This window comes from Ascaphus truei, chromosome 2 (genome assembly GCF_040206685.1).
Source record: "Ascaphus truei isolate aAscTru1 chromosome 2, aAscTru1.hap1, whole genome shotgun sequence".
In the NCBI taxonomy this organism is placed as follows: domain Eukaryota; kingdom Metazoa; phylum Chordata; class Amphibia; order Anura; family Ascaphidae; genus Ascaphus; species Ascaphus truei.
In genome coordinates, this window is record NC_134484.1 from 102,028,884 (window position 1) to 102,056,383 (window position 27,500).

The 27,500-nt window shown below is 43.9% G+C and overlaps 1 protein-coding gene across 1 annotated transcript in view; it reads right to left on the bottom strand.

Moving 5' to 3' along the window:
• Positions 1–19,957, bottom strand: part of DNAJC5B (DnaJ heat shock protein family (Hsp40) member C5 beta) — a 66,689-nt gene extending 46,732 nt beyond the window's left edge. The window contains exon 1 of the mRNA XM_075584018.1: positions 19,845–19,957. Coding sequence (XP_075440133.1) covers positions 19,845–19,951 — 107 coding nt within the window. The 5' untranslated portion in view covers positions 19,952–19,957. The remainder of the gene's footprint in view (positions 1–19,844) is intronic.
• Positions 19,958–27,500: the final 7,543 nt, after the last annotated feature.

Genomic DNA, 27,500 nt, shown 5'->3' on the forward strand with positions numbered 1-27,500 from the left:
TTTTTCTTGGCATTGGAGCGCTTTTGCCAATTTTTCTATCTTCCACATTGCATTCGGTCAAGATTCATAGGGCAAACTGCTGCCACATGTCCAAGTTCATGACGTTTATAGCACTCAGTGTACTTCCCAAAACTGGGTCGGGGTTTTTTCTGCATTCTATTGGAATGAGTGGGGCTAGAGTCCCTTCTATGGGTTGTGGGATTTCCACCTCCTTTATGGGAGTCTATGAGTCCCTGTGGCTCACTAGGCCAAGGAACAGTCTTACCGGACTTCCTTATGTGCGGGGACCTGCGACCGGGAAACTCGTCGGGACTTGAATCCCGGGCCATCTCCTCAGCAGCAAAGTGGCGTTCCACTAAAGCGACCAACTGCTCTGCGCTTTGGGGGTCATTCTGGCTGACCCACTTCTGGACGGTGCGAGGAAGACCCCGCAGGAACCAGTCTATGACGACCCTTTCGACGACGGCGGTGGCTGTACATTCGTCAGGCTGGAGCCATTTCTGCACAAAGTGGATGAGGTCGTAGAGTTGGGAGCGCGGAGCCTTTTCTGCATCGTAACGCCAGGAGTGGAATCGCTGGGCCCGAACTGCGACAGTGACACCTAGCCGTGCCATAATCTCAGCCTTCAGGGTTTCATAGTTTTTCGCCTGCTCTGGCTCCAAGTCATAATAGGCCTTCTGCGAGTCCCCCACCAGGAAAGGAGCAATTATTCCAGCCCACTGCTCAACTGGCCACCCTTCGCGTACTGAGGTGCGCTCGAAAATTGACAGGTACGCCTCAACGTCATTGTCCATCGTAATTTTCTGAATAAGGTGCGATTTTACCTAGTTAGCGACCTGAGGGGCCACGCTAGTCTGGGCCGTAATTTTCTCCCCCGAGACTCGGAGCTCCTGGTGTAGGCAAAGTTGCGCCTCGTGTTGCTCTTCTTTTAGCGTCTGATGTAGGGACAGCGCCATCTGCTGTACTAACGCCACAGTACTTTCAGTTTGTGACTTTGTCATCTGTTGTAAGCTCTCATTATTGGATTTTGACATCTCCTGCAAACCCCGCAATAGGATAGCAGCATTTTCTGTTTGCATGTACTGGAGCGAGGTTAGAAATGCCCGCATTCTCCACCAATTGTGATGTCCACACCCCATTGCAGTCTCTTTTATCCAGATCAAAGGCAGGGAAACGTAGTGTTGATGCACAGGAGAGTTTATTTGCCAGGTACAAAGCAGGAACAGGGTTAACTTATAACATAAAACAGAAACAAAAACCTAACTCCTTTTCAGAGTTCTGACTAACACAGCTTAGTCCCTAACTAACAGTTGAGGAAACTAAGCACTTTCCCCACTTTAGACACTGTACCTGCAGCTTCCCTTTGCAGTATCTCACAGGGCTGTCTGTGTGTGTGCCTTCAGATCAGCACAGCAGCAGCCCAGGAAGCTGTCTGTGCTGCCTTTTAACTTTAAGCTCATTAATTAGGGCTCAGGTGAGAGTGAAGGGAACACACCCTGGAAGGTGCTGGGTCCTATGTACCTCCCCTCAAACACCCTTTGCTTCAATATATCACAGTATGTATAGCCCTAAAGGGGCATACATAAATACATTGGCAATAAATGGGAAATAAAACAATTACAATAAAAAATATACAATGAAAAAACATGTAAAAGAAAACATACATTCAATGTTTTTTCTTACCTTTAGATGTCGTCACCCTCCGATTCCCGTGGTCTCAGCAAGTTCTGTTCCAAAACAGCAACGGGCCTCAGGAACAGTCCAAAGTCCTTTTCTTCTTTCTTTATCTTCGTCTGTTAAGTGTAATCAATTTGGGGGTTCTTCTTCTTCTTAGAAAATTCAGGTAAATCGATTACAATCTCTACAATTTTACAATCTCTACTTGGCCAAAATGTTTTTGCTGGCAAAGTAATGCATATGGGCTGAATTTTTTCCCTGCATTTTTCTATGGCCTTGTTAGGAACATCTAACCCAAATCTCCCTGTTAGATTGATCGGAACTATGAAAGATGATCTGGTAGTATGGCAGACATTTCTGTCTAGGTACAATGGGAAATCAGCTTGGCATATGGAATCTCAATCTAATGTTCAATTGGAAATGTTAACTGACGCATCTGCCAGTTGTGGTTTTGAGGCCTACATTAAGGGATAGTGATGTGGGCTGCTTTGTGGTTTCATTCAGGGTTAGCACGTAACATGACTTTGCTGGAGATTTCCCCCAGAATGGTTGTGGTTGAAGTTTGGGGGAATTTACTTAAGGGTAGACATGTAGTCTTCTGGTCAGAGCGTGGTTCAAGCGATTAACATGCATTCAGCAAATCCCCCTCCTAGAATGATTTGCGGCACCACTTAGTTCTGCCCTGCCTGGATTATAATATAGGGTTTGGGGCAAATCATGTCAAAAACTTAATCGCTGACCCTTTATCTTGTTTACAGTTTGATTTTTCAGGGAGCTTGGTGCCCGGGCACAGATGTATATTCTGCATCTCCTTCCTTCCTTTGGAATCTCATAGGTGAAGGGTTGGTGAATTGCTTAACCATTGCATAGACCCTTCCACTTGGTCGGCATATTTGCACGCCTGGCAGGAATGGAGCTCTTTAAGGGGCTAGTTTAATATTTCTGGTGTTAGGCAATTGGTTTGTGAGTAATTATTTATTTTATTGTACATATCAGTCAGCTCTTAACCGACACTTATTTGGCATTTCCTTATTTTGCAAGTTGTATAGGGAATGGGATGTTATTTAGGATTTTACAATTAAGAAGTTAGTTAAGGAGTTAAAAAAGGCTAGTTTTTTTTTAATTAGTATACCCTGCTACTACAACTAATTTTGTAGGAATACATAAAATTATGAGTGCAATTATTACAATCGTTTTCTTTCTCCTTTTTGCATCACAATACTATTGAGTCCATGTACTGCCTAAACTAAGAGGCTTATAATTTACTGTCTATTTAGATCTAGAGCTAGACCATTTTTTGCTACTTTGCTGTGCCTGCTTACATTGACCTAAAGTGCTTTATATGTTTGAAAATATCTTGTTAAACCACGATGTTTGATGTAGAATGAAAAAAACGACAGAGTGCAGATGTGTTTGTGTGTTCTACAGCAGGGGTGCGGAAACTTTTTTCTTTGCGCCCCCCTGCTGGCTCTCCCCCCCTGCTCGCACCCCCCCCCCCCATACCTGGTTTCAAGCGTCAAATGACGCAGCGACGCATCAACGAAGCCGACTGAATCATTGTAATTGAAGTTGCAAGGGCCTCGCACGGTCCCCCGGCATTTAATTTAAATGCTTTGTGGAAGAGAGTGGGGCCTCTACAACCGTCGCGCCCCCCCCCCCCAGTTTGCGCACAATTGTTCTGCAGTATTATTTATATGGATAATTCAAAGTGAATCAATTACTAAATGCTTTAATTAGAACAAATTATCTTGACTGAATATTCCTGATGTTATTTAAGTTTGATATATGACGTAGTTCAAATTGCTTGTAGTATATTGGTCCTAGAGAATGTAGATTTGTTGCGATACTTTTTATGGAACCAACATTTCTTCATAGTTATCAGAAATGTTTTTACTGCTCTAATACCTTACTTTGGGGGCACAATTATTTTCTCTAACAAAGTATAACAAATTATATGTATTGGTTTTCTTTCATCTTTAATTTAGTCAAACTATATTTTTATCCCAAGAGGCAAAAACACAAACAAATCTTTATTCTGTGGGTTATAGCTGTCCTTTAAGAAATGACCATCCTGCTGGCTCTCACTCCAGCCATTTTGTATTGTACTGTTATAGGGTAAACAGAATTATATTTGGTAAGGCATATTTTGGGGTGTAACTTGAGGGGAACTGAGCTTATTTTGTAGTCCTGACAACTTTTACAGGTGTAAAATATTAGGTCCCTAAAGATCTCACAAACTGTTTCTCAGACAAATGCTAGATGTATAGTAGTGCAAGCATATACAGTAGCAGCTTGAGGTGATATTCACGATCTTCGCAATATCAGCTTTCTTGTTTACACCAACCTCAGAAAAATATGAATACTTGATTACTGGCCCAACCTTCTGTCCTTCTCCTGACTCCTGCCAAATATTCATATGTAGCCTTTGGCTGAACACGGTCCAGTCTGACAGGAAACAGGTTCATCTTCAGATGACTGCCTTGAGGTGACTTTACTGTGCCATGCATTTTCCCTAAAGTAATGATGGCATAGCCCATAAATGGTGTTCCTAAAATGGGATATGCTTCTTGTGATACAGTCAAAAATATGAATATTAATATTTTGAAAACTTTTAGTGCCAGAGGATCTGCAATGCAGTATTTCGCTCCCTGCACCTTTAAAGGGATCAATGTAACATCAACCAGATTCTCTGATAATTGCAGTACATGTTACACATATTTATTCCTACTGTTTCTGTATAACTCCCATCATCACATTAGATTGTAATGAACAAATTTCCCTTTATTCTTGTACTCACAAGTATGTTGATTCTTACGACATCTTACTTAATATGCAGTATAATTTCCTATATTTTAATTATCTACATTTTTCTATAGTAAAGTACTGTACATGATTGGCACCATATACAGTATTAAAAAATAATAATAAATAGGTCTAGAAAATATTGACGCATTTCTAGCTATTTAAGTCTCATGGAAGAATTCTTCTTAGGCTCAGGCATTACTCATGCTGCCAGTCTAGGTGTGCCATTTATACTCCTATAACATATATTATTATAACATATATTTAAGTAATAATCCCCTCAGAACAGGGCATTACTGGCCAATAATGCCCTGGCTGGAAGAGTTGAAGGCCCGAGGCGAAGCCGAGGGACTTTAACTCAGTCATGGACTTATTGGCCAGTAATGCCCTGTTCTGTGGGATTTATTACTATTATAGGCTAAATGTAGGGTTATTTTTATTTTATTTTTTAATTTTTCATAAAAAAGATACATTTTTTAGTCATATTGATTTTTATCAGCATGAATGTCTACATTCTTATGCTTTTACTGCAAGTTTATTAAAAGGAAATTGTACATACACACAGCCCCCTCTACACACACACACACAGCCCCCTCTACACACACACACACACAGCCCCCTCTACACACACACACACACACACACAGCCCCCTCTACGCGCGCACACACACACACACACACACACACACACACACACACACACACACACACACACACACACACTGCAACCCCCCCTCTATATACACACACACACTCCCCCTATACACTGTGCTGCCCCACTCCTCTACACCTACAAAAAACACTGCAGCCCTCCACCCTCTGCACTCACAAAACACACACAGCAGCCCCCCTCTACACCCACAAACACACAAAACTCAGAAACACACTACAGACACACACACATACCAAAACACACTCTACAGCCCTCCTCCACCACCTCCACCCACTGACACACACACACACACACACTGCAGCCCCCTCTACACCCACAAAATACACTGCAGACACACACACACCAAAACACACTCTGCAGCCCTCCTCCACCATCTACACCCACTGACACACACACACACACACACACACACACACACACACACACACACACACACACACACACACACACACACACACACACACTGCAGCCCCCTCTACACCAACAAGACACTGCAGACACACACACCAACAAAACAGACTGCTGCCCCCTCTACATCCATAAAACACACACCAGCAGCCCCCCATCTACACCCACTGCAGCCCCCATGTAAACCCACACACTGCAGACACACACACAAAACACTCTGCACCCCTCCTCCAGCCACACAACACACACACTGACGACACACACAGTGCAGCCCTCCCTCTACACCCACAAAACACACACTGCAGAGATACACAAATCAACAAAACAGACTCTGCCACCTCTACATTCACAAAACACACACCAGCAGCCCCCTCCCTACACCAACTGCAGCCCCCTGTGAACCCACACACTGCAGACACACACACCAACAAAACACTCTGCACCGCTCCTCCACCCAGAAAACACACACTGAAGACACCAACAAGACTCTGCTGGCCCCCTTTACACCCAAAAAACACACAACAGACACACACCTTTCTCCTCACTCCTTTGCGGAGCTCTCTGTAGCCAGGGTGGGGGAGGAGTCAGTTGCTTTCTGTCCAATCACCTCCCCCTGTCTAAGAGCTAATTTCACTCTTTGTAAATGAAAACTGAAAGCTGATTGGCTGAAAAACTTGGCATGGTGCCAAAAATTCCGGGCCATTACTGATTGGATAATGCCCGGAATTTTAACCAATCAGAGAGCAGGGATTTCAATAATGCCTGGAATTTACCAGCTTTAGCCTATAATTTCTCTTACTGTGCATGGAATGTCTTTTATATAATGTATAACCCTGCTCACTTAATGTAGCAATGTATTTGTAACCATGTCTCTTTCATCATAACTGTGCCCAGGACAAACTTGAAAACGAGAGGTAACTCTCAATGTATTACTTCCCGGTAAAAGATTTTCTAAATACAATAAATACATGTATGACCTCCCTCTTTTCTCTTTATCAATTTTTTTCTTTGTTTATCTCTCTGTCTTACCTTTCTCGCATACTTTGTAATTCCTGTGTCCAATGCTAACCAGTGAGGATACAACTACTGTCATTGGAGGCATCTATATGCAGGAAATGTGATACTGTATCTATCATCAAAATAACCATTTGCATATATTGAGGCATGTGATAGATTGGTTATATAAATGAAGTTTGAAACATTTAGGAAGAGTGAACAAATTCATTATAGTTCATTAGAATCCTGTCTGTTAAGGAAAGCATGAGCTTACAGTGCTAACTTCAACAACCATTCACTTGCTCTAGAACTACACACAGAACACGCTCTCGTAGAAAAGGAGATTGCTCTAAAGAGCTTTACCCTACCAGATGCCAGCGATCCCCTGCCCCCAGGACCCTAGAGATATAAAACGTAGGGAAACCGTGCGGGGGAGGATAGGGAAAGATAAAAAGGGATAATAAAAATGAGAGAGGAGAGAGAAGAGAGAAGAGGAGAGAGAAGAGAGCCACTGAGCCTCACCACCACCCATAAGGGTGTTTATAAATGAATGTGACAGAGAAACCAGACATTTACTGTAGTGTTTTCACATGTGAAACTACAATATTCATGATAGAAAACCTTCATTTAAATTCAATACTAAAAGCAAAATCTTTACTAAGCAAAATATCAAATGAGCAAAGAAGTCTATTACCTCACAGGTGTTTCGTAATGTAGTGTCATGGCAAAAATTATGAATTATTTAAATGAAGTAGCTTTGGCTTTTTGTGTATTAGTGTTTCATTCCATACTAATAATTAGAATTTGCATTTATATAAGAAATTCCATCTAAAGAGGATTCCAATTTGCTTTTCAATCAGAAGTCTTTACAACCTCCCTTTTCTGCAGTGAATAGATCAGCTACCAAAGGGATGGCTGGACAGCAGGATTCCAAGAGAGAGGGAACAATACTGTAGCTTCCTTTGTACTGTAGTTCATTGGACAGGAGAAATACTATGCACAGGAGAACTTTTCCATGCTGTTAGCCGGTGTGCTAACTCCAGTCCTCAAGGGTTACCGATAGGTTAGGTTTTAAGGATATCCCTGCTTTAGCACAGGTGGCTCAATCTTTGACTGAACCACTGATTGAGCTACCTTTGCTGAAGTAGCGATATCCTGAAAACCTGACCTGCTGGTAGCCGTTGCGGACTGGAGTTGGCTAACCCTGCCTTACAGCACGGAATAGTTCTCCTGTGCATAGTCGAAGACAGCCACTGATTTAGCCACCTGTGCTGAAGCAGGGATATTCTGAAAACTTGACCAGTTGGTAGCCTTAAGGGCTGAAGTTTACCACCCCTGCTCTAAGCCATATGGAGTGTAGTACAGATCTACAATCTATTAAATCTAGTGTCAGCATGTGATCTATGCTTACTATGAAGATATTTAAGGAATTGTTTATAGATGTTTACTACTATAATATGTCAAGTTATAAATAAACTATAAATAAATGATATAGCGCATGTTTTGTAATGTTGGGAATGTTTTGTTCTCCCTCCAGCAGAGGTAAATGAGAATTTTCACAGGTAGTGTTAGGACACTGATGTCTGCTCATTTGTATCTTGTAATGTGTAGATTTGCATTTTCCTGAGATTGAGGATTTACATGCGGATTAATTAATTTATGCCTGTTTAAGGGACCTCATTTGTAAGGTTTAAATATTTGTGTGCTTTACTCAGAGATATTAATCCTGGTAGTTGACAGTACACCAGGGTTAGTTGACTTTAGTATACAGCATGTATTATTTGACTTCGGTCTTCTTGCTGATTTTTTGAGGGATGTTTAGGGGAGGGAAATTACCACAGACTATTTTAGTTTGTGGGAACGGGCCTAAGGAAGGGGAATCTTTTTCCACGAAACGGTCGTTGCCCCCCTATAATATATCACCTTTACCTTACCGTATGTTATACGTCACCCGTGTTTTTCTCTTTTTTGTCTACTGCTTTTTCTTTTCCCCCTATGGTTGTTATTCCCCACTTTTTTTTCCCTCACCGCCCTCCCTCTCCAGACTTGTGATTTTTTGTGTAGCCCTCCTTTTTCATGTTAGGCTCCCTCCTAGCCTATAATAGGGTTGGCTTATGTTATCCATTTATTGTTTCAATACATTACTGTTAGTTTTCTATTGATGTCTTTAACTCTGTAAAAATGCTTCTAGGTGTGAGTCGCCTCCCGCATCGACACCACCGTTGTGGCGTCACCCCATTATTGGCTTAGGAAGATACAATATATCTGGGAACGTAGACATTATATCAGGCTATTATGCTGCAGTCATTTGTTAGCTGACCTACCATAGCAAACACAGACAATTTACTATACTAATATTGTGTCATTGAAACAACTTCCACTTAAATGTGTTGTTTACTTATAATAGCCACATTAGTATCTACCATGCCTGTGTGGCCTGAGATATATTAGTGACTTATGTGTTTATAGCCATCCTATACCAGTTGCAAATCTCCATCTGATATTTATTTCCCATTGATTTAGCATGATGATATATTTTGCTTCTGTGTGGATATATCTTTGACTACCGTATTAGCGATAATATCTAGAGACATTATTTGGTATTATCCAATACTGTAGTGTTAATCTCTAAGTCGCCTATCCCGGGGCCTTTTAATAATCACTGTATATATTTTACCACATGCGTCGTTGTTTAGTATCAATTAATAAAATGTTATTATTTTCCATATTATGTTAAGGATATTTTGGTACTCTTAGGGCCTCATGCAGAGAGCAGCGCTATTTAAAATTGGAGAGGGGAATAAAAAGAAGCTTTAATGGAGAGTTTTTTTCTCCATATGCAGAAAGGTCCGAAAACTGCATTTAGAATCCTTTCTGCATATGGAGAGTTTCAACCAGCGATATGAGCGCTGTTGAAACGTGTTGAAAAAACAACGCGTTTTTTTTTTTCTCCCCTACCGGCCGCCGAGCTCCAGCTTCATGCCAAATTTTTTTGGCGGAGGTAAATACAGAGTATTTCTCTCCATGTTATTAGCGCGATCAGCCACTAGATGGCGATCGCGCCTTTCTGAATAGGGATATTTTTTCAACAGGGGAGATTTAGGTTCTCGCCGGTAGAAAGGCGAGTTTAAAAAAAAAAAAAAAAAAATGGCGCGTTTTCTCTAGCTCGCCATTTTCACCTGTTTTTTGCGCGATTTTCGCGGGAAAATGGCGAGATTTCAAATAGCGCTGCTCTCTGCATGAGGCCCTTAGTCGTTTTTTCCTAATTTTTTTTTGCTATTTGAGCATGACTTATTAAATTGCTATATTGAGAATATTAGGATTCTATGACTTACTAAGTCTGATAAGATAATTTTCACACCTGAGTGCAGTTGTGAGAGCGAACAAGTGCAAATTCTTCTATTTTGCACTTTATGGGTTATAGATATGAAATACTGTATATCACAATTCATAGTGCTTAGTTAAAAATATACACCTTGTAAAACGCAAATAATGAATAACCATTCATTGGAAAGTATTATTAAAAGTGATATTAAGATAGTTGAAGCGATAGAGGGAGTGATCTGCATGAAGACAGAGATTATTAGGGATACAATGACCACATGATGCAAGGTGCACATAGATAACGTATCGCTCGTACACCCCCAAATAGATGAAGGCCCCTATATCTATGTCCACATTTAGACCCAATGGTGTCAGAGTTTAAGTCAATATATCCAAAAGGTCACACCACGGAGTTCCCCAGTTGAACAGCCCTGAGGACAGGCGAATGCTGTATCCCACAAGAGGAGGGGGACGTCTGTACATCAGAGACATATTTGGATACTGACTCACACTTGGCCGTGTGAGTGCATTTGTATTAGTCCTTTATCCCCATCCCATTGAGGCTTACACATCGACTTTTCCAGCACATTAGTACTGTTATGTATTATTAATTGTAATTTTATTTTTTGCGCTCCGAGGACTCTTTTCCTATTGTTTACGAGGATCACAGGAGGATGTTCCATTGGATCGAGCTGCAACAATTGTCGGGCCAATATTGTACAATTTGTTTTATATGTTTAATAGACTAACTGTCAGACACTTTTTCTTTGACATACCATAGAGGGTAGCGCCTCACCTGTATGACAACCAGCTGTGTTGTAGCATATACAATAAAGTATTGATGTAATAGCACCTCCCGAGGTCAGTGTGAACAAAACACCTGAAGGTGCGAGAATGGAGGATAGAATGTGTTTATTGTGTAATGAGCCCGGCTCCACAAGACAGTGTCCCTTCTGGAATGAACGTTGCTATGTGGCCCCCAAAAGAGAGCAGTATCAGAAATGTTTATGGTTTAGGGAGCCTGGTCACACGGGACAGTGTGTCCCTTCAGGCCTTATGATGATGAGGATGACCCCCTATGTGGCCACAGGAAAAGAGCAGCATCAGCAGCAAGAGGAAAACAAATTTCCAGCGAGCCAAGCAACTGCGGCAGCAAGCAACTCACTGTGGATGCAAGAAAAATGCAGAAGCTTTTAACAATGAGTGTGTGCTCAGCACCACTGATGCATCAAGAGTCTTTCAAGTGTAGCCCCATCTGGATTTCCCCTCGGTTTCCCGGTCCCCTCGCTTACCTCCGTTACAGCGGCGGACCTTGCTGGCAGTCAGAGAGGTTGAGGCGGCGGATGGAGAGGTGAGCCGGTTGGCGGGAGCTTTGCAGCGCACCCGGCTACCGGGGCCACTATCTTGAATTAAGTGCGCATGCGCAGAACGATTCCATGCACGGTGGCCATTATAGCGCTTTGCGCATGCGCAGAAGGGAACACCGTGGCGGCCATTACCCATAGAGGTCCGCAAGGGAACTACAACCCCCATGATGCCATGGGGCATAGCACCACATGATCTGTGGCAGCCAATAGGGCTACAGTTTCCCTTGCAGGGGGAGATTGATACATTTGGTGTGTCTGGGAACACACCAGTCAGAAGAGGGACCTCTGAGGAGCAGGTAGGAAGTGCTCCCCTGGACTAGGCCAGAACTTCCCCCTTAGGCCCCAGCTAGGCCCCGACTCACTGTAGCTTGTGGCTGCTATAGGGAAAGCCTGTAGTCAGGGATCTTTCCCCACTAGCGCTCTATAGTCGTGTATAGCACCGGTGAGACGCCACGCGGTGACTGCGGCCTGTGGTCAGGGACCAGACCAGTGACGCGGTAAAGACGGTAGGGTGATATTATCCACACCGGAATTCACCCCCACATGGAGGTGGACGCTATCACGGATGACAACGTTGGAGCAGACGGATCCTCCAAGTTATTCTGCAACACCCGGGTGCTGGAGCCCCGGGCAGGTACCTAACCAAGTGCACTAACACTCCACGGGATTGTGCTATCTCCAACACTTTGGGTGGGCCTTGACATTGGGGATGGACATCAGGGAATTGGTGCCTGGCACCCAATGTACTCTGGGGACACACTGTTGGTTTCAGGTTGGGGTCTATATTACTGTGTGGTACAGGTTACCAATATTATTGTGTGCAGTAAAGGTTGTTAGCATATATTTGTGTGCGTGTTAATTAGTATTGTTCCTGTAAGAACATTATCGCACCCCGTTGGGATCCCTTGCAGGTGGAGGTGCTGTCACCTGACGAATCAGGTACACCCCAGGCCCCTAGCGGCGGAGGTTTAGGCCTTCTGTGAGCCACAGGTAACGCACAAAACACACAGTAGCCACCACATCTTCTATAGTTCTTGGGGGGAAAGTGTGCTACACAAGGTAAAGAGGAAGAAAGAGAAAAAGCAAATAATGTTTCGACTTACAGAGGAAATTGCAGAAACATTTAACATTGTTGTTATTGCCACATCTTCAGCAACTTTACTTGCTAACATAAATTCCACTTCTACTGGTTAGCAATGCGGTGCCATCTGTTTGAGTCCCATTTTGAACACTGTGACGGCTTCAGACAGATGTACAAGAAAGAGGGTTAGCTAATACCTTAAACAAATTATTTATCCAGCAGTAAAATACCAGGCAAATAAAAGCTAATTATAGGAGAGACGTTTATGTGCCCAGTGGAGCTGTTAAACAGTGGTTTTTAATTTAGCTATGCTTTGTCTGCTGTTGTCGTTGCTATTCTCATTAAGCTTCCTTATAAATCTTAGTGTATCAAGCAACTAAGGAATATGAATGTGTCAATTAGTCCAATGTGAAAACCTGGCTTAGCATGCTGATACTCTAATCAGTAACTATATATATATATATATATATATATATATGTATGTGTGTATGTATATATGTGTGTATGTATGTGTGTATGTGTATATATATATATATTTATATTATTTTAAAAGTGTGGCAAGTGGCGTGTTGAATTTTAATGGGTGAAAATACTATTAAATACTATGTAGCTGAATAAACATGGTTTCTTGTTAAAAATATATATATATATTTTTTAAATTAAGCACATTTATAAAATAATAAGGAAGCTTCTATTACTGATGAGTATTAGCCTCATGCATTAGCTTAACTGACCCAAAAGAAACATTCATTAAAAACTATACACGAACATTGTGAAATAAAAAAACACACATTTTTTTCTCGCTAATATCATTTGAAAAAGTGCCTCTTGAAATGTATGTGTCTGATGTTGAGGAATAATCGACGAAATATTTTGGATGGTGTGAGGATATAAAAAGGCATCTTGTTAAATATACCAAGAGAGAATAGTAAATGATGAGCTTTATAATAGTTGTGCTCTTGTTGCCGCATTCATATTGTACACATTGCTGTGCATAATTACATTTACATTGTAGTAAGAAGTATGTTAGAAGATACCAACGGAAGACCATACCAGTGAAAGATTTAAACCAGTAAAGGTTTACATGAGCTAGCAATATAGAGAAGCATGGATCAGAAAGCACCACTCAGATCAAATAAATAGGAAATAAAGTATAGCTATCAGTGCACAAAGACGATGGGAAGCCCCCAATTCCAGAAAAGTATAAATCAATAAAGAAAGGTGTCACTGGACAAAGGACTCCACTGGAATCCAAAAAAGGAAAGAATAAGTTGTAATTAGAAAAAATACATTATTTTAATATATACACAGTTATAGCATATGAGGAGTGGATAGGCCAATCAGGTCTAATTGTGGTAAGCAATCCCAAGCAGAATGTGACTCTTACCATAGTCAGGTAGGACAAATAGATAAATACTTATGTATGTATGTCTTTATTTATATAGGGCCATTAATATACATAGCGCTTCAAAGTAGGAATGCACGTGACAATCATATAAATAACAGACCACTCCAGTAGAGACACGAACAAGTAAATGTGCAAAAATAGACAAAATAAAAAAAAGGAGGGAGGGGAGAAACGAACGGGAGTTGTGAAAATGAAGTGAAAATACAGGGAAGGCAAGTGAAAAGACAGACAACAAGAATAATTTAGCCACAACCAAAAAGGAGGTAAAAAACATAAGGGCTTTGAAAACTAAGTGAAAAAAGGGGGCAATGTTTCTGGGGAAAAAAACCTTCTGGCATGTTCCCACACGCCCCTATGGGACCGTGGTACTTGCCTTTCTGATCAAATTCGCAAAAATCTTTATTTCTGGTAAAAAGAAAAAAACACTTCAGAAAGTCCACCTGCAAAGCATCAAGCAGTCAGGAATGGAGTACGTACTGCAGCCTTTCTCCTCGGCACGGATTATAATGATCCATGTCGTCTGATATCCTCCAATTACTCCTCATGCCCATACCGGTCTTCAGAATAACCCCACTTCTCCCTAAGAATCATTTCTCTGCATTGCTTCTGTTAGTCTCGTTTGGATTTCACCTTGTTCTCTTGTGTACTTCAGGTTTTGACCCGGCTTGGCTTTCGACTCTCTCTCTGGCTCTAGACCCCGGCTCCCTCCTCACTACGCAGTCTCCCTTGTCCCTTGATCCCGGCTTGTACCTCGACCTCCCGGACCTCTGGTATCCTCGACCCCTGGCTACAACTACCAACACGATTCTTCTATCTCCGGATTCTGCAAGTACCTTTGTTTCTATAACTAAAGTCTCCTGGCCTGGCTACGCAATCTACCACATTCCGGACACGCTTCCTCTGCTGCGGGTGTGTGTTACTATACGTCCCACCTCAGTAAAGGGATGGGTCTGGTCTGCGGGCAGCACTACCGTGACACTGTCTGATTAGCCAGATGGAGACTGGTTAATTGTCTTTAGCTGCAATTAACCAGCTCCCTGCTGGATTCCTCAGACCAATACAGGCTTTCTATAGAAGCAGAAGTATAAAATGTAATCGAGCGCTCCAATATACTGGATAAATAGAGACTATAAATTGTAAAATACACACTAAACAATGTGATATGTAAGTGAACAAATTTTAAAGTGAACTCAGGTGAACAAATTCTAAAGTGCAATTAAACTTATTAAGTGAACAATCTAAACCAAATCAAACACCATCAATAGTGCAAGTGATACATGTGAAAAAAATATGTAAAGCAGCTCTAGATAAACCCTCTGTAGACTGTCTTGTTTTCTTCCAGATGAGGGGAGTGCAAAGTGTTCATAGCGTAAGAAAAACTATAGAACAAAATACTGCGACCAATGAGGTAAAGTGAGTTTCTAAGTGAATATACTGTAATGTCAATTCACTCACAAATTTCCTCTTGAATTAGAGCACGTTAGAGTCTCAATCTCTCTCTAACTGGAGCCAGGATAGGAATGGACATCAATAAGGTCTCCCCCAAAACAGTATAGGTGATACGCTTGTGTGGCTCAAGGATATATAAAGAAAACTCTCATGGTGTGGTATATTCCAAATGTATTGTACATCACAGGATATGAAGGTATTAATACACTCACATTTGAACATGTGAACCGGGCATTGTATGAGTGATGAGGATTTCGTCTCTGGCGTCGCAATCTCTTTCACGCGTCTCTCTTCCGGGTCACTTTCGGTGACGGCTCGAGTATGGGCGGAAGTGGTAGGGACGCGCAGATACCGCTTGCCAGGACTCTTCGTCTCATTGTCAGCATTGCATGGATAGGTTCTACACGTTTCACTCACGGCTTCCTCAGGAATCATATCCTATCTGTTCCAAGCTTGATATTTATAGGCTACTAGCTCTTTGTATTGCATTGTATTGTATGTCTTTATTTATATAGAGCCATAAATGTACATAGCGCTTCACATTAGTAATACATGATGTAATCATATAAATATCAAATAATATAAATAACAGGTCATGGGAATAAGTGCTTCAGACATTAAAAGTAACATTAAGGAAGAGGAGTCCCTACTCCGAGGAGCTTACAATCTAATTGGTAGGTAGGGGAACATATAGAGACAGTAGGAGGGAATTCTAGTAAGTGTGTCTGCAGGGGAGCAAGCTTTATGTATCATGTGTCCAGGATTATCCAGTGCTATTCATATGCTTCTTTAAGAAAATGTGTCTTAAGTGGGTCTTAAAGGTGGATAGAGAGGGTGCTAGTTGGGTATTGAGGGGAAGGGCATTCCAGAGGTGCGGGGCAGAAAGTGAGAAAGGTTTAAGGCGGGAGAGAGCTTTAGATACAAAGGGGGTAGAAAGAATCCATTCTTGAGAAGAATGCAAGGGTCGGGATGGTGCATAACGAAAAATTAGGGCTGAGATGTAAGGAGGGGCAGAAGAGTGTAAAGCTTTAAAAGTGAGGAGAAGAATGGAGTGTGAGATGCGGGATTTGATCGGAAGCCAGGAGAGGGATTTCAGGAGGGGAGACACTAAGACAGATTTAGGAAAGAGTAGAGTGATTCTGGTAGCAGCGTTTAGGATAGATTGTAGGGGAGACAGGTGAGAGGCAGGAAGGCCGGACAACAGGTGGTTGCAGTAGTCGAGACGGGAGAGAATGAGGGCCTGAGTCAGAGTTTTAGCAGACGAGTAACAGAGGAAAGGGCGTATCTTTGTGATATTGCGGAGGAAAAAGCGACAAGTTTTAGAAATGTTTTGAATGTGAGAGGAGAATGAGAGAGAGGAATCGAGTGTGACCCCTAGGCAGCGTGCTTGGGCTACTGGGTGAATGATCGTATTTCCAACAGTAATGTGGAAGGAGGTAGTAGGGCCAGGTTTGGGAGGAAGTATAAGGAGCTCTGTTTTTGTTAGGATGTCATGTTAAGATTCAGTCGGCGGATTGCCATCCAGGATGATATTCCAGAGAGGCATTCAGAAACTTTGGTCTGTATAGCAGGTGTAAGGTCAGGGGTTGAAAGGTAAATTTGTGTGTCGTCAGCATAGAGGTGATATTTAAACCCAAAAGATGTGATTAGGTCACCTAGAGAGAGTGTGTAAAGAGAAAAGAGAAAGGGTCCCAGCACAGAGCCCTGGGGTACCCCCACAGAGAGATCAATAGAGGAGGAGGCGGTGTTAGCAAGAGAGACACTGAAAGTACGATGGGAGAGGTAAGAGGAGATCCAGGATAGAGCTTTGTTACGAATACCATTACTCTTTGGAGTAATTGGCTTAGGACGATGTTCAATCAGTCTCAATTAGTCAGAACTGTGCATATGCATGTATAAATAGGCAATACTAGCTGTATGCTGTAGTTAAACATGTCACTCATAACATAGTGGCATTCCAAAATGAGGGCTATCATATAAATGAGGGCTTTCTGTATGAATAGGCAATCGTTTATATGATAGCCCTCATTTTGGAAAAGGGGGTAGTTGCCACAGGGTGGGTGGTTAGGCCTTGGGTTGGAAGTGTGAGGGGTTAACTGTTTCACTTCCATAGTGGCTACTACCGCTAAGGTAATGAAGGGGTTAACCCTCCCGCAACCTGCCCGGTAGGCCTAAACACCCACCCTGGGGCAATTACCCCCTTCACTCACCCCCTCTGCCCCAATAAACTTAGTAGACTGCCTTAACCCCTTCATTGCTTTAGTGGTTAGCTAAGGTATTTTATTTTAATATTACAGTATTGTAGCAGAGGGTCTCTGGAGCTGAACCGCATTGATTGGAGGTCCGGGGACCCCCTGCTTCCATAGTTACAGGTCCCGTTATGGGGTGCCGGTATCCTTCTGGTTTGTTTAAATCCCCTAATCACGTGGTCCGTGATATGGGAGAATTTAAACATGGCCACCGGGATACCGGCACCCCATAACAGGACCTGTAACTCAGGAAGTAGGGGGTCCCTGGACCTGAAATCAATGTGGTTCCGCTCCGGAGACCCCCTGCTACAATACTGTAATATTAAAATTAAATAAAACCCCCATGATTGCCTGTTAGAGGCGTGCAAGTAGAGTGACTGATTCAGTCTCTCTCTTACTGCGCGCCTCTTACAGACAGGTAGAACCCAGTAGGATTCACACAGCAGGGACCTCCGCTGTGTTAGTCTGCTGGGCCATTAGTCTGCTGCGGTCCACCTCGCGAGGTATTGTGGCATTTTGCGGTTTTTATCTCGAGATGTGGTTGAATCTTGGTGGCTGCATCTGTATATGGTGTGACCAGGTTGCAACATTTATTCTGCCCAGATAATGGGGCAAAATGTTGGCCACGACCCTGGGTATAAAAGGAGGGGATCCACCATTTTGTATTCAGACCCCAGGAAGGATCTCATTAACATCAGGGAAGACCCCAATTATCAGGAAGATACCTGTACCATCTAGGAGGATTCCTGGGAGGTCTCCAGGCTCTTCTAACCTTTGCTAGGGCAAAGTTCCCCATGTAAGGGGATGGTGGGGGAGGGGGGCCGGGCGTTATGGAACAGTGATCCAGTAAGCCTACTCTACAGTAGGGAGTAGATCCCCATCTTAGGGGTTTCAAGAGGAAAGTCCTAGAGGGGTCTGCTAGGAGTTTCAATGGGTAATTCCCTGATCTGTCCTGGGCCGGCAAGAGGCTCTCAGGGAGAGTGAGCACTACAAATCTCATAGTAAGAGGAAACTGGACTCCAGAGTCCTAGAGTGCTGAAAACCAGTTCTGTTTGTGATGCCTAAGGCTGCGATTATCGTGTCAGTGATGACGCGTGGGTCTGCAGACCTCTTCTCTATGAGGCCGCCCATAGAACGCTCGACAAAGCGCCACCGCAATTCTCAGCCAGGCAAGCAAGTCTGTGTTTGCCGTGCCACGGCCGGGCCACGTGCGCGGTTCAGCGAATGGGGTTGAACCGCTCACGTGACCTCACGGCCATGCCTCCTCCACGCATCCCCACCGCGCGTGACATTGTAATTGCATTGTGCATGTTGCGTCACTCGCTCCGTCGTGTGCGCGCGGCCACTATAAAACACAGCCTAAGTTTGCTGTTCTAATAAATCCAAGTTAAAAGTTCCTTGTGCCCTCTTTATTCATCCCCACTCCTCATACAAGCCAGCACGGATCCAGCTGCTCTGAGAGGATCCTAAAACCTGTCCTGTTGACAACATCAGGTGAGTCGCTGAGCACTGACATCAATGTAAGCAGGTCCCAAAACTGTTTAAAGCTACAGATACTGTTACCAACACTCCCTTTTCCCTATACACTCTATCGGTCATGCTGGGGTGGGATAGGGGTGTTACAATAGGATATGAAATGACAACATTTTTGGCAAATTAAGAAATTATAATAATCATAGAGAATATTTCAATTAAAATCTGTCTTCATTATCTTTTCTTAGGCCACACAAGTTCTTACAATAAATATAGACAAGCCAAAATAATCCCTATGAAGCTATCTGTAATTAAATATGACTCGTGCTAAAATAGGCATTCATTAGTAATTCGTTTCCTGACAGCCACAGTGGTTAAACTTAATGAACAGACTGATCATTTAATAACTTAGTTGCTGCTACAGTTTCCCATTTAAGCTACATATGCCATCTCTGGCTTCCTTGTAACCCATTCAGGGTTGCTGTTAATTGTTGGTATTTGTTAGTTAGGTAAATATTTATATACAGTATACTATATAGTGTCTCTGTGTGCCGAGTGTTGGGTTATTCTTTGCCTCTGCTTTTTTAACCATTTGTAAGCAGTGCTGGAAAGAAGCCATTCATATAATTCTCTCTCATAAAGCACATATTATCAGAGTTTTCAATAAATAGGCACATTTATGGTAATGTCAGACCATTTCCAAATTGTTGCCCCAGGTATCAAACTGAGTCATCTCCAGGTTGATTTTTTTTTTAAAGAAAAAAGTTACATTTATCTTGCATTGGAAATACATTTTTTTTTTAATTGAAGAAGTGTAGAAATACAGTAAGAGCTTTCAGAACTACACATGATATCAAGTCTACATTTTAAACATCAGTATCACTTCTGTCCAATGGCATCATCAGAATTTGAAGGGACGGGAAGATACAGTACATACCTGTAAGATTTTTTAATTTCATCATGAGTTGCTCCTTTTTCTAGACCAAGAGTTTGATATAAAGCTTCACCTGAAGTTGACAAAGAACGTTGTCTGTGTTCAGCCATCTTCTTAGAATTCTAAAAAGCTGGAATAGGACAGGACAGATCACACCCACCTTCACAATAACAAACACTAATTCATTTCTAAGAACAACGTATGATATACAGTGTATGGCTTGGATTCAGTAAACTGTAATGCAGGGTATTGCACCCTGATCTGACATGCAAATCAATAGCAGTTAATGTAGGATCTGGGTATGACTCATGCAACTTGTTCTGTCCTTCATTTTGTTCTCCAGAGCCCCAACCACCTTAAACTTATTTTCAATTGTCGCCTCTACTGCAGTCCATTAACATATTTGTCTGGTACCTACAGTACAATCCTATTTACACCTTAATCGAATCTGGATAGAGTTCTCATTTCTCCACATATCTTGTCATCTCTTACTAGTATTGTCTTCATGGTTTCACCCACACATTAAAACCTACAGAATGCTGATATCCTGATAACAGAAGAGATACAGAAAACTGGATGATGAAGGTATTCACAAAATGGATTATATTTTTGCTGACATGGATTTTTCTGAGGATATGAAGAAATTGATATTAGATCTTTTGAAGGTTATTTTGTATGATAGCCATTTCCTATTCTGAAAAGCAAACCTACGTAAATAAAAAAATTAACGTGGTAGACAAAAAAGATCTAACATGATCATGTTATCTTGTTAAATAAGCTCCAATGCTCTGGAATAGAGGAACATGCTTTAAATTAGTTTCATTCCTACCTATCAGGTAGATCCCAACATGTGTCTATCTCTTGCACTAACTCCAACACCTTGAATGTCCCCTGTGGTGTCCCATAAGGCTCTGTTCTGGGGCCCCTACTCTTTTCAGTCTTTATTAATGATCTAACTACAGCTTGTAAGGGAGCTTCAATGCACATGTATGCGGATGACACAATCTTATACTGTATGCACACAGCCCTAGCCTCTCTGACCTTGGAAACATGCTTCAATCTGATTTTTCAAAATTTGAAAAATGGATTTCCCCAAACAAACTGTTTGTAAACACTGACAAGACTGTAACAATGGTATTTGGGACCAAGGCAACATTTCTAAAGCTACCAATGATGGAGCTTCAGATCAGGACAAACTCTAATACCATCCTTGCCCCTGTCACTAGCATTACATTTGGGCATATGGTTTGACTCCCATTTAAAATTTGGGTTGTACATTGATACCCTGACATCCAAAAGCTATGCCAAACGTACATTAAAGGAACAAATCCTTCCTAAGTCCGCTGGTCCAAGAGCGAATCAATCAGAAGATGCTAATGCCAATTATACACTATGGGGACATAGAATATGGTACAGCACCCAAAACTCACCTTAGCAAACTAGACACCCTCTACAACACAATATGCAACTTTGTCCTGTAATGTAACTACTACACACACCACTGCGAAATGCTCAAAGAACTAGATTGGTTATCACTTGAGTCTATGCGCAAAGTTCATTTTTCCTGTTTTGCCTTCAAATACTTTCTGGGCAAATTACCTACCTATCTGAACAAGCTCCTCACCCATCCCACACACAGCACTTATTACCTGAGATCTGTCCCAAGATTCAACCAAGTATCCGGCCACTCCTCCTCTTACTGTGCACCTCACAACTGGAACAATCTAGCTGAGACTCTCACTGCCGCCACCAGTCTAAGTTCTTTCCAAACTAAAGCTATCTTACATTTTAGTCTGGTCTGTAACTGTTACATATGCCCATAACATATATTATCTTTAACTGTTCATAAAATGTCTGTAAATATAATGTATAACCCTGTTCATTTAATTTAACCATGCATTGTTATCGGAACTGTGCCCAGGACATACTTGAAAACGAGAGGTAACTCAATGTATTACTTCCTGGTAAAACATTTTATATATACATAAACATTGCACCATCGGTTTTATGGATAGTTTAAGAAAACCGTGCCGGAAGTAGAGGTGAATCATTGCTGATGATTTCTCTGCATGTAGAGCGAGGTGACTTACTGTAATTGTTGACTTTCGTCAACAGATTGAAAAAAAAAATACACAACCTACCCTATGGTTCACTCTGGACTATGGCAGGTGTGGACTAAGAAGCTTTTAATGTGAAAAAAATGGAATAATGAAATACTGGGGAGAGATATCTACAGAAACTCTACAGAACCACAAAGTCTCTTAATAGAAGATAGCTTTCTTCCTACAGGAACAATGAACTGACTTTGTATTGTATTGTATGTCTTTATTTATATACCGCCATTAGTGTACATAGCGCTTCACAGTTCTGGTAAGTGCGTCTGCAGGGGGCCAAGCATTATGTATCGTGTTTAGAATATCCACAGTGCTATTCATATGCTTCTTTAAGCAAGTGTGTCTTAAGGTGGGTCTTAAAGGTGGATAGAGAGGGTGCTAGTCGGGTACTGAGGGGAAGGGCATCCCAGAGGTGTGGGGCAGTCAGTGAAAAAGGTTTAAGGCGGGAGAGGGCTTTAGATACAAAGGGGGTAGAAAGAAGACATCCTTGAGAAGAACGCAAGAGTCTGGATGGTGCATACCGAGAAATTAGGGATGAGATGTAAGGAGGGGCAGAAGAATGTAAAGCTTTAAAAGTGAGGAGAAGAGAAAAGGATGCGCATGCGCGGCTGGTTGAGGATGGCTGCATAGACACACAGCTCCTCCAACCGCCGGCACAATAAAGCAATTAAACAATAGCAAAACCAGCATTTTTGAGAAAAAAAACATAGCGACGGCTGCCTAAACCCTTCCCAGTTAAGATAATAAACCCCAAAAAAGGATGGCAGCTACAAGACAAAAGACTCGACGAAAGTCAGATGTCAGGGCCTACTTCACCGGCCAAAGCAAGGCAGGGACTGCAGAGATGTCAGCAGTATCTGACTCAGACTCAGCCCAGGATGCAGAGGGCTCCAGAGCGGCTGCAGAACAAACAAAAGTCATCAAAAAAGAAATATCAAGACTATTAATTGATCTCAAATCTTTCTTCAGAGGAGAGGTGGAGGGGCTCAGACATGATCTGGTACAGATAGGGACGAGGACCAACGACCTGGAGGAGCGCATGGACGTTAGCTCAACTGCCCACAAGGAGACAAACTCCCGGGTACAAGCGTTGGAACAGAGAGTGGCAGAGTTGGAAGCCAGACAAGAGGACGGGGAGAATAGAGATCGAAGAAATAACCTCAGAGTGAGGGGGATCCCAGAAGAAATTCTGGACCCAGAAGCTTTACTCTCCCGCTGGATGGCCTCAATATTACCAGGCAGCCCGGCCTCAGACTTTAGGATGGACAGATGCCATAGGGCCTTACGATCCAGACCCGTGCCCTCCAACCCCCCTAGGGATGTGATCCTCCGGCTCCACTACTTCTCTGTCAAAGAAGAGGTGAGCAGAATAGCCCGTGCCACCCCACACATTACCTTCGAGGGGATTACCCTGTTGATCTTCCAGGATCTGTCCCCGCTGACACTGGCCAGACGGAGAGCTGTGGGGCACATAACTAAGGCCCTAAGGGACAATGAGGTGCGCTACCGTTGGGCATTCCCATTCGCCCTAGTAGCCATCAAAAACGGCAGACCGCAGGTGCTCAAGCACCCCTCAGAAGGGGCAGCCTTCCTTAAAAAACTGGGTGTGCGGGGACCACAGGACAATGGAGCGGAGGGAGCCCAGCAGGGGAAGAGGACGGACTCCCCGACAGGAAAGCAGGGCACCTCTCCCACGCCGGAGAGGAGAATCAGCAAGGAGGGGGGCAGAGGGAAAAGCCCGTAAAGGAGAGACTCTATAAAGTTCAAGAGCTGCAGTTGCGCCCGTTGCGCAGTTTAAACACACCCTGCCACACAGGCTACACCAGACATCCCCCTACCGTGAGACTGCCGAGGTTCCGGAGTTGTCCCGAGTCCAAAGATGACGGCATTCAGCAGATGGCCGCAGCGCATGGGTCCCCAAAATGGCGGATATGCACCTAATGGTGAGGAAGAAGGACGGAAGGGCGCGAGATCTCCAATGGCGGCGGGGGTTTCGGCGGGAAGATCTGCTCTGCCGGATGGACCCGCCCAGGGAGCCTCCCCCGATCCAGCCCTCTCGTCTCGGCAGTCCACCGCAGAATGAGATCAACACGCCCACACCGGTGATGTCATGGATCCCGCTATCACGAGAGTTGGAGGAGAGGCGCGGCGAAGAGCCCGGGCGGACGCCAGGATGACGTCAGATGCGAGGCGACCGGCTGGGAGTACAGCGATCTCCTCTGGCGGGGGCACGCGAGCTCCTCCGCCGGGGAGGCGATCACAGGACAGGCGGAGTCCCGCAGAAAAGACTCAGCGGTGCAGAAGGAGGTTGCCTGGCCGCTCGAGGAGGGGACATGCCCGGGCGGGAGGGGGGAGGGGGGGGGAAGAGGTAGCACAGGCCCCCATCAGGGACAGGAGACAAAGGGGGGAAGACAGCATAGACAAGCCTAATAGCCATAAACAAAGCAGAGTACAGGGGCAAAGTATCATGTACAGAGTAAGTATAGCATAGAGTAGATAGCGGACAAAAGAACATGAGTGAGAACATAGGGGTACTGGAGCGGCGCAAGCGGAGGTCTCCCAGGAGAGATAACAGAAATGCGGCAACGAGGGACCCGGCAGGATCCTAGAGGGAGGGGGGGAGAGGGAGAGCACCCGAGCCCGGAAGCAGGGAGGAATGCATGAGGGGAGGTAGAAACGGTCAGCGGTTAAAAGGGCAGGCAAAGAACAGGGTGGGAAGTTGTAGTTACAGTTTTAGATAAAAGGGAAGAGCTCATGATTCGAGCTCAAGGTAGTTAAACGCTTAAGTTTGGATTAATAAGAGTTAATAAAATAGATAGAAGAGAAGTTAGTTGTTAGGTTTTGTAACGCACAGAGCGGCCGGCGGGGAGGGGGGCAGCCACCACTCTTCCTGCAGGCATGTGCGTCTTCGCCAGGAGGGGGGTCATATCCCACCTACCTGGTTCTGACCCAGAGATCTGTGGCGAGTTCTGGAAGCCACAGAGAGGGACCAAGGGGGAGGAGGGTCCAGGGAGAAAATCTCTCCTCCGGGCATTGAACCCGAGGTCTTTTCAGACCAATACGGTTCTCATGATGTATTTAGGTGTTTTATGTGTGTATTCCCCCCTCATGTTTTTTCCCTTTCCTTCTCCAGTCCCAACAGGCGGTGGGTTGAATAGGCGCTTCTGGAGTCTACACCACAGAGTCCATGAACAGAACATGTCCAGGGTCAGGGGTAAGATCAGACCGGCTTACATTCTAGGTCCACACAGACACTACTACATAAAATGGAGGTAATTTTCATCTCGCAAAACGCCAAAGGGCTCAACAGTCCACGTAAGCGGAGAGTCGCTTTCACTGAATTCAAGAGGAGAGGGGCTGACGTGGTCTTCCTACAGGAGACTCACTTCAGCTCGCGTAATAATCCGAAATTTCTTGACTCTAGCTTTCGTAAGTTCTTTTTAGCATCAGGGGCAGAGAAAAAGAAAGGTGTAGCTATCCTATTCCAAAATCACACCCCCTTCCAGGTTGAAAAGATTAAAAGGGACCCAAAGGGAAGGTATCTGGTGCTGGTCGGGCTCCTTAAGCAGGTCAGAATGACATTAGCGTGTATATACGCTCCAAACGAAGGTCAGCTAGACTTCTACAACACATTCTTCCAGAAGCTGCAGGTATGGGCTGAGGGACAAATAATTCTAGGGGGCGACTTTAACACAGTCATGAATGCAAAGGTAGACAGATCTACGTCCCAAAAAAATAATAAGAAAGAAGGGAATAGCTCATTACTGAAAGGCCTTAAACAGACTAGCCTGGTGGACATATGGAGAGAGCAGCACCAGGGAGACCGCAGTTATTCGTTCTACTCCCACCCACATGACAGCTACAGTAGGATTGACCACTTCTTTGTATCGGGCAGAATGGTCCCACAAATTTCCGACACAAGCATACATGATATTACTTGGTCGGACCATGCATCGGTAGAGCTAAGATGCACCCAATTGAGTAATGCCAGCCCGGGAGCAAACTGGAAGCTAAATGAATCAATAATCAAAATCCCGGAGACCCAAAACAAAGTGAAATCTGAAATATCAGAGTATTTCCGGATAAATAGTGGCAGTGTAGAATCCCAATCACTGTTATGGGAGGCTCATAAGGCCACGATTAGGGGGGTTTTAATCGGTATAGCGGCAAATAGGAAAAAGAAAAAGGAAGCCAAATTAGCCCAGCTTTATCACAGGTTACATGAGCTCTCTACTCTACATAACCAGATAGGTAGAGATGTTGATCTGAGGGAGTTGAAGGATGTTAGAATTCAGCTAAACCTCCTCCTTACTTCCCGAGCGGAGAAAGACATGAGTTGGACACAGAGGAAGTTCTATGAGAAAGCTAACAAACCGGACACTATGCTAGCCACCAGACTCCGTAATAGGAAACCAAATTTTAACATTCATTCTATTACGACCGCAGGAGGCCAGAGTTCCTCAAACCCTAAAGTCATAGTAGGGGAGTTTGCGAAATTCTACGAACAGCTGTATAATGGAGAGAAGGTAGTTCACAATGCTAGGACAAGTAGTAATCTACAGAAATTCCTAGCAGACGCAGCCTTGCCACAAGTAAACAGAAAGGAGCGAGAGGCTCTGCAACGAGACTTCACAAGGGAAGAACTAGAGGCGGTTGTAAAAAACTTAAAAGCATCAAAAGCCCCAGGCCCGGATGGGTTCTCCAATCTGTATTACAAAAAATTTATCGGAGTCTTAGCTCCACACATGCTCCAGCTGTTTAATGGAGTATTAGCAGGAGAGCCCTTTCCGGGACAGATGCTCCAGGCGTCAATCTCGGTAATTCATAAAGAGGACAAGGATCCCACTAGCTGCCAAAGTTACCGGCCAATATCATTAATTAACACAGATGTAAAAATCTACGCTAAATTGCTGGCCAATAGATTAAATGTAATCCTGCCGGGGCTCATCCACCCGGATCAAGTTGGCTTCATTAGAGGTACTGCTGCGGCCAAGTTTATTCGAGCATTTGCCCGTTCTTGGCCGCAGCAGTAGCCTGGCGCGCGCCCGAGTGTGACGGGCGCGCGCCGAAGCAGCGGAAGAGCGCCCTCCGATCGGGGCGCTCTCCCTACCGCTGCCGGGTCCGCCGGGTCCCCCGGAACCCCCTGCCGCTGTCCCGCGATCGCGGGACACCAGGGCTCCCTCGGGGAGCCCCTGGACGCGCGTGCAGGGGGCGCACGCTCCCGAAGGCACGCCGAGGGGCGGCCACTAGCAAGCCGGGAAATCTCCCGGCTTGCGGTACCGACCACACTGCAATAAAGTGTGTCGGTACTGTAGACAAGCGGCCGACAACACTAGAAGAATTGTTGATATAATAGATTTCATGGGAGCCAACGAGATTCGGGGTGTGGCCCTAAGCTTAGACGCGGAAAAGGCCTTTGACAGGATTGATTGGCCATACCTGGAGTCCACGCTTGGCGCATTTGGGTTTGGAGGCAAATTCCAACAGGCTGTCAAAGCACTATATACGGCACCATCAGCCAGAGTAGTTCACCAGGGATTCCCCT